Here is an 8,142-nt window from a genome sequence, read left to right as displayed (position 1 = left end):
CCTGCTGTTTGCAAATCTGACTAATGACAGGTTAGTGAAGTGTGTATTTGTTGACGTCTCAGTGAAGGGAAGCATTTGTTATCAATCATTTACTGCACAAACTACGTAAAGGGATTCCTGCCCCAAACAAATGTCTATTGAGCTTTTCCAGACCGCAAACTAACAAAGCAAAATGTTTGGGCTGACTTTGTGAGGCTAACCTTAATTACCTTTACTTATGACTGATTTAAAATATCGGTAGGACTGTCAAGTCTGCTGTGAACCCACAGCCTTAGTGTGCATTACTCTGTTCTGTCCTGTATTGACTTTGGCACCATCTTGTGAGTATGGTGGCTGTCAGCATTGAGTGTCAATGTTGAGTCCTCTTGAGTATATCTGAAAGAGAAGAGTCTGGAGGTGGTGTTGGGGGATTGGATGGTGGCTGCATATCACTGTTGAGCCTCCTCACCTGCAGGGGACTCCACTTGTGTGAGAGCTGCCTCCTCATGCTCCTCCTTTTAGGCTTTCGCGGCCGCCTCTTCTTCTCCTCTGGCGGCTGGGCGAGGTCACTCAGAGTGTCTGAAGATTCGTCGATGTACGCCAGGTTCTCCCCGAAGAAATCCAGCAGCTGGCAGCCGGACGGGGAGAGAACTGGGTGATAAAAAGAAGGACGACGGGAAGGAGGAGTGGAAGGGTGTGAGAGGAAATTTGGGGTGGGTGGGCGTTTGTTTTCAACAATTTTGCTTCCTTCATCTGGAATCATTTTGTATTTCTCCAGTGGTGTGTTCATGTCTGTTGCTCTTGCTGCTCCCTCCTCCATGCTGCTGATGGCCAGACAGTGCTGGAACCTGAAGAGCGCTGAGAAGGACGAGGAGGCAGAGGAGACGTCTGATCTTGAGTCAAATGGAGACTCTGATCCAGAGAGCGACGCTCTCTGCATGGCTGCACCTACCGAGTCCAGCTGTGAGGTGGAGTGGGCTACAGGGAGGGAGAACGAGCGTGCCAGCAGGTGAGGAAATGACCTGCCCTCTATCTGCATACCCACATCGGGGTCAACCCTCAGTCCAAGCCCTGCTCTCGGGCCCATCGCACCTCCACCTCCAGCAACACTGAACCTCGGCAGGGTTTTGGGCACCGGTGCCCTCTCAAGAGAGGAATGGGCCTCTAGCCGGCTCATGGAGCTGGAGAGGGCGGCCCAGTGGTTCGGCAGGTGTCCATTCTCAGATCCCCTGCGATCAAAGTATCCCACAGTGCCTTGGGCTCCCCGACGGATGCGGCGACGCTGACTACGTTTCCATTTCCGGCGCTGCAGTAGGAAGGGGTCATTAAACTCCAGAGGGTTGGGGATTCGAAAGTCCATCGACATGTTCTGGATGTTCTGGGTCCAGTCTGTAGCGTGAGCCCTCAACTCCTCCATCTGAGAGGGAGAGAGAACGCAAACAGAGAAGATGAGACTCTGAACCAGATTTACTGCAGTTTTTCCACACCTGTACCACTGTGCATCCCACCTCAGCTCGGGTCCTCTTAGACAGCACCCGCAGCCAGTTGCCTATCATGGTGAGGATGGAGGCGAAGTAGGCGAGACCAAACACAATCCACAACCACACCACAGGCTTGAACCACCCATCGCCTTCACGACCTCCACCTGCACACAGAGAAGGTGGATTTAAAGAGGAGTTTAATATAATGTGAGGTTCTACTGAGAGACCACAGCCTGTAAACCTTCCTACAGACGTGGCTTTAAATCGAGGTTCTCTAGTTCAGAGACAGTTGCTATAACTACAAGACCAGTGGTTTCAACCATGTTTTGACCACTGGTAACTCAGTGTAGCTGTGTTAATGTTAAACGGGTCTTCAGTTTGTTTCTATCTTGTGCATGCACACCGCAAGTCAGCTGAATACAGTTTCCATCTGCCAGTTTCAGTTTATTACACTAATCAGCAGTTGTGTTAATTACACCATGTAGCCAAGTGATGTCGCAATGTGTCAACAGAAGGAAAAGAAGAAGAAAACTGTGAGCTAGTAAATCTAAATGCAAACAATGCAGGTTTCAAATACTTTGACTTTGCAAATGTTTTATGAGGAAGAAAGTCTTTTTTTAGGTCTCAAGGAAACAATAAATTAGTTAGCAACAATGAATGAAAAAAGTCTGTTTACAAGAAAATGTTACAGGTTGCCTTTAAGTCATGTTCACTTCACTGCAGACATACAGCTTTTGTTTTTGCCTCCTCCAGCACTTTGTGTAGAAACAGGATTGTGTTTAAGGATGCAGTGCAGCGGTATAATGTAGAGCAAATTTCTTGAACTTTGAAGCTTGTCCAAAATCTGTGTATGCAATTAAGTGAAAGGGGATTTTTGGGTCAGTAATTCAGGTATGTATGCCTATGTTATGTCCCCAAAAGAGACCGTGTGTGTGTGTGTGTGTGTGTGTGTGTGTGTGTGTGTGTGTGTGTGTGTGTGTGTGTGTGTGTGTGTGTGTGTGTGTGTGTGTGTGTGTGTGTAAAAACACCTGGTACGAAGTCTCCGAAGCCAACAGTGGTGAGAGTGATAACCACAAAGTAGAGTGACTCCAAAAACGACCAGTTCTCTATTCTCTGAAACACGAATGTTGGCACGGCGAGAAAAATCAGACACCCAATCAGGATGGAGAGGACGGCTGAGGTCACACGCACAGTGGTGGGCCTGACCTTACGTTTCTGAGACAGACAGCAAATAGCAGCAACAACAACAACAAAAAGAAGGCAGAGGAAGAATTAATACTCATGATTACTTTAAATACTGTAAGGACAGAAATGATGAAGAGTTGTTCAGCTGTGTTTAGATTTAAGTTTTCTAGACTAAAGTATTTACAGGTAGCATCTACAATTAGAAATGTCATTTGTGACCTTTCAAACTTTGAGAAGTGAATAAGTAAAATATTCTTCTTCTTTAGGTATCATTACACAACTACAAAAAGATGCTATAAATGATGGTTCTCCTCCAGTTGAACAGTTATTCACTACGTAGATAACAGTAAAATAAAGAGGTCTGGGCCTCTTATGCATACTGTAGGGGCCCATCTGTGATTCAGAAAGGTGTGAATCCATCTGAGCTTTGGTTCCTGGGCAGGACAGACCATTCTCACCAGGAAGAAGGTCTCAATCTTGGCCACAGCCCTCCGCAGCACCGTGCCCATGTGGTCACCCACTCCAGCTAGCAGTATGCCAAACATGGGGATGCCAACCAGAGCGTAACACACGCAGAACAACTGGCCAGACCACGTCCGAGGAGACAGGTTCCCAAAACCTGTTAAAAATAAACAAAAGAAACCATAAAGATCTTCAGATTTTTATATAATTTAAAGGACAGATAAAACCAGACAAAATCCAAAGTCCTCCTTCTATGCAAAAATGTATTTAAAACTTTATCTGAAGCTAATACAAAGCTTCAGCCATCCAAATTAGTCAGATCAAGTAGCTCAAAAGGGAAATACTGTCTGAGGAAAAATAGGGAATTAGATGCTAAAAAGGCTGTAAATGTGGCAGATATCCACTTGATATGACTAACTCAGACTGCTTAATTTTCATATTAGCTTTTAAACTTTTAAATACATTTATGCATGGAAGGAGGACTGTGGATTTTGGCCTCCATCGCTTACACTGAAACCACATTTAAAGTTTATCTTTTAATAGCCAGTATGAACAGGAGGAATGATTACAGCAAGTAAAACCTTATTTCAGTGTTCATACTGAAATAACACCTGACTGTTGCTTTAAGACAGATTTAAAAATTGTGAACCTATCCTTTAATATAATTAATTAAAGTAACGCAACTTACAGCCAGATACACATCCGAAAATGGATGGATTAAGCAATTAAAATATAATATTAATTTAGGTTCTTTTAAATTTATAAACTTGTAGTTCATGAATGTCATCAGATCAATCAGAAGGAAAAAAAGTCAAGACTTTTACCGTCTAAGGCCTTTTTTCAAGGAAACTAAATTTGATGCTTTTAAAGGTTTCTCAAGACCTGCAGATACCTTGTTTTTAAAAAAAAAGATATATTTTCTGGTAAATATAATTGCACTTTAATAAAATTAATTAGTTTTGCTATAGAACTCCTGCACTCGGCCGTCAAACATGTCAGCCGATGTTTTCAGACATTTCACACAGTTCAACATCAAATAGAAAGTCTATATGAAAGGTTTGTTCTCCTTTTTACATTTCATACTTGGAGGATCTTCAAAGAGTGCACTGAAGGTGAGTCCCACACCTACCGATGGTGGTAATGATGGTACCACAGAAGAAGAAGGCAGAGGCCATGTCCCAGCGGCTGGTGAAGTTGGTAGAGAGGCTGCTCACATCCAGGCCGCTCTCCACTGCTGACATCACACTCTGCAGGAGCAGGAAGTAATCTATTTAAATGTAACACCATTTAAAGTGTCTTTGTAGTTATATCTGCTCAGACCTGCCTTTGTTTAATCTTTCTTTTGTATTTTTTGGGAAGCACTTCAGGACATCTGCTCTAGAAAGGTGCTTTATAAATAAACTTACTAAGCAGCTTTCATTTGTTGTGAATCTAATATAACTCTATGTTATAACTACAACTATAAGATCTTTGGCATTAAGATGGCACTTATTTTAACGATGACTTTGTTGTTTGCTACAGCAGATAAATGGCTTGAAATCATTGCAAAAAACCTTTAATGGTAAAGTAAAATATCATATAAAAGCTGGTGTGAAAATAGCACAGCAAATAAAAGGCTGGGTGAAAACACACTGAGGTGGGTGTAATTACCTGTAGTCAACTGCAACAGGTCTCATGGAAAATTCTGTATAATGTACATTTCCACAGCACTAATCCTTCTAGGGCTGTAACTAATGATTCATTTAATAATTGATGAATTTATCAATTATTTTTTAATTGTTTAACCTTTAAAACATCAGAAATTTGCCAGAGTCCAAGGTGACGTCTTCAAGTGTCTTTATTTTGCTTAACAAACAGTCCAAAACCCAAAAACATTCAATTTACAGTTATATAAAACAGCAAATTGTCACAATGAGGCAGATGAAACCAGAGAACTTTAGCATTTCTTTATCAAATTACTCAAATAGATTTATTGATTATAAAATAGTTGCATATTACTTTTCTGTCAGTCTATTAATACATTAATTGACTAACAATTGTAGCTCTGTGTCTCATTTTAAACAGACATTTTTTCATTATCTTCTTTGTTGTACTCCTGATCTACGTTAAGCTACTGTCAACATAACTAAAGACTTCCTGATATCTGTTTATATTAAACACCTACATGCAGGGAAAGCTGCAAAACTTTGAATGTAAAAACTTATAAATAAATGTTGAGATTCATTCAATCAGTGCAACACCTGACGTGACTGTGGCTGTACTGATGGAGTCAGTGCTGTGGAAACGGACTCTATACTGAAGTTATGAAGACAAAAAGTCAGCAGTTAGTTTTGAGTTTGCATTAACTGGAGAAACAGGAAATTAGAAATAAAGGCCACTAACTGACAATGTATGACATATATTTATAATGGACATGGCTGTTGGTTTGCCACCTTTTATTACTTTAAATTTACTTCACCTTCTTTTTGTTTGTGGTTGTATGCTTTATCAATGCTTTATGCTTTATGGATAGTTATTCACAAAATATATAGAGCTGCACGAATGGTATGTTTGTTATAGAGATGTCATAGTGCCTGGCAATAATCTTATTTATCTCTTTAAAATAAATAAATAAATAAATAAAAAAGATTTCTTAGTATATTAATACCACAAAAATACTGTTTTTATTTTTTATGGATTATTTATGGGTGTCCCTGTGGGTTTGTGGGTTTGAGGTTTATTATAAATGACATTTTGTAACTGCGTCTGTTAAATTGTATTTTGGTGGGAAATAAAAAAGTGAGTCAAAAAACAAAAAACATTTTTAGTAAAATGTAAGTTTAAAAAATGAATTTGATATTTCAATGTGTGCTTTAAACTGCTTTTACTGTATATTTATATATTTACTGCTTTTTTACAGATTTACTCACATTACATTTCACACAATATTTGCAGGCTCGTTTTGGAGGAGGCTTATTTATCGTGCCTTAAAATGAACGTGTCTGTTGAAAAGCAAAAAAGGAAAGCAAAGAGAAATCCTGGAGGTGTGTGTGTTTAATCTTGTATCTACGCTTTGTTTGTGAGTTGGATTGTGTAATGCAAGTTTGTTAGTGTGTCCACTGATACCTTAACAAGCTTGTGGAATTCGTGCTCACTGACACAAGAGTGATTTTGAAGAAAGACGTTTTTTGCATCAAGCAGGTTTTCGTACTGTTTTCTCTCCTCCGAAGCCTCCAGAGTTTGGAAAACAAGTGCTCCCATGAACAGGTACAGCATGACCCCCGCCAGCAGGGCAAGGAGGGTGGTGCACCGCATTTTCTCCCCACCGCCCCTCCAGGGTTAGAGGTCAGAGCTCAGAGGCCGGGATCTTGTCGGGCTCGCAGTCAGGATACACAGCTGGCCATAAACAGGAAGTTCCTTTAGACAAGGACTGCATGTTTGAGCTTGAAAATGTGTAAACAAGCAAGTTCTCTTGGAAGGCTGACGGACATTAAGGACTTAAATCTACACTTCTGTGTGTCAAACAAAAACCAAGGAGACAGTCACTGACAGGAAAAGTGAGAAGTTAAGATGTTGTGCAGTAACTATTTATCTGAGGTTTCATAACTAAAGAAGGTCTTTAAGTGTTTACACTAAACAGCAGTATATCACTCACTTTGAGCTCTACAACATTAAGACTTTTTACAAAGAATCACATGCCCATATGTACATTAAAACAGCTATTGGTCAGTGTAAACGTTCCTCCTGAACATGCTGTTCTTGTAATGTGATTCTGATGTTAGAAAAATGAGGATTCATGTAAAAAAAATTCAGTTGAAGGGGGGAACTTATGGAGGAACTGAAAACATGTAGCACACTTGGTACATTTTAAAATAACTTACTGATCAAATATATAAATGTAGGGTGAGAAATGAATACTGGTATTAGTATGATACATTGCAGAAAATTGTAAATTTGTCTCTTCACCCTAATGCATGCTTTTCAGACTGCACAGCAATAGTTTTACATCGTTACTGGGTTACACATGGACTCATTGACCCTGTTTACACCAGTCATTAACACATGTTTTGGATGATCTGATCACAAGAGGACAGCGCTAAGTACAAGTGTAAACAACCACCAAAATGCATTGTGATCCAGTCACTGAAGCCTCTTGCCAAGGTGGTCTGGGACACATCTGATCACATAGATTTTTGTAGTGTAAACACTAATGTGTCTTGATGCGTCCCCGGCCAGGAAGTAATGGGAAAATACGTCATCAGCGCAGGACGTGGTGGTTGTTTTGAAAGAATGGAGATGAGCACAGATGTACGTGGCTGGAGTGATGTGAACAGTTAGCGAATAGCCCGTACATGTAAACATGAAACATTTTTAGTAGCTCTTAGTTCTTTAGACAACACTAACAACAAATCTGGTGCTTGTCTGACTGACATAATAACTGTCAGCGGGACTGTTTGACAACAAAATGTAGACACAAGAGATGTGTAATAGAGACAGGTGTACACAGCAAAGTGCCTCAGCTGTTCACTTGTGATCAGATCACTGGAGACAGGTTACTGTCAGGTATAAACAGGGCCTTTGTTTCCTTGGTTACACTGATGTTTTATGTGACAAGTCTACGTTGCGACCTGTTTAACTTGGAGCACACAGGCAATGATCCCAGAGGTAAACCACATCACAAGCACAGTTAGAACGACATGTACTCATGCTGCGATCAAACAGCTACATTCAGAAGTGCAAAGTCACTGTCAAATATAGGAATAACATAATACTGAAAGGAGCCCTTCTTATCTTTCCGATGCCATCTGTGGTTTCTGTTATGATAACTTTTATGAGAGATAAAGAGTGTTTTATAGCTGAGAAGCAGTTTGGGACAGTACCTTAAGACACTGATGTCAGGAGCTCATCCCATGTTATAACTCCATAAATCAGGTGACATGACGCTTCTTCCCTCTTCACTCTTTCTTTCAGAACTCTGATCGGCTCTGTCTGGTACTCTGGTGTCCTCAGGGAGCAGCGGAAGGTTGTGGGCCCATTTCTTTTTCCTTCAAGCCAT

At 40.7% G+C, this 8,142-nt stretch overlaps 1 protein-coding gene across 1 annotated transcript; it reads right to left on the bottom strand.

Annotated features, from left to right (window-relative positions):
- Positions 1 to 349: 349 nt before the first annotated feature.
- Positions 350 to 6,401, bottom strand: kcnk4a (potassium channel, subfamily K, member 4a). Its single transcript, XM_062425217.1, has 6 exons — positions 6,213 to 6,401; positions 4,237 to 4,354; positions 3,104 to 3,264; positions 2,489 to 2,675; positions 1,488 to 1,624; positions 350 to 1,396 (listed from the first exon to the last, which is right to left on the bottom strand). Exons 1-6 carry the CDS (start codon positions 6,399 to 6,401, stop codon positions 350 to 352), a joined length of 1,839 nt encoding a protein of 612 aa, XP_062281201.1.
- Positions 6,402 to 8,142: the final 1,741 nt, after the last annotated feature.

Source organism: Scomber scombrus, chromosome 9, assembly GCF_963691925.1.
Source record: "Scomber scombrus chromosome 9, fScoSco1.1, whole genome shotgun sequence".
Lineage (NCBI taxonomy): Eukaryota > Metazoa > Chordata > Actinopteri > Scombriformes > Scombridae > Scomber > Scomber scombrus.
The sequence above is the reverse complement of the archived record's forward strand: the minus strand, read 5'-3'. Positions and strand labels throughout refer to the sequence as shown.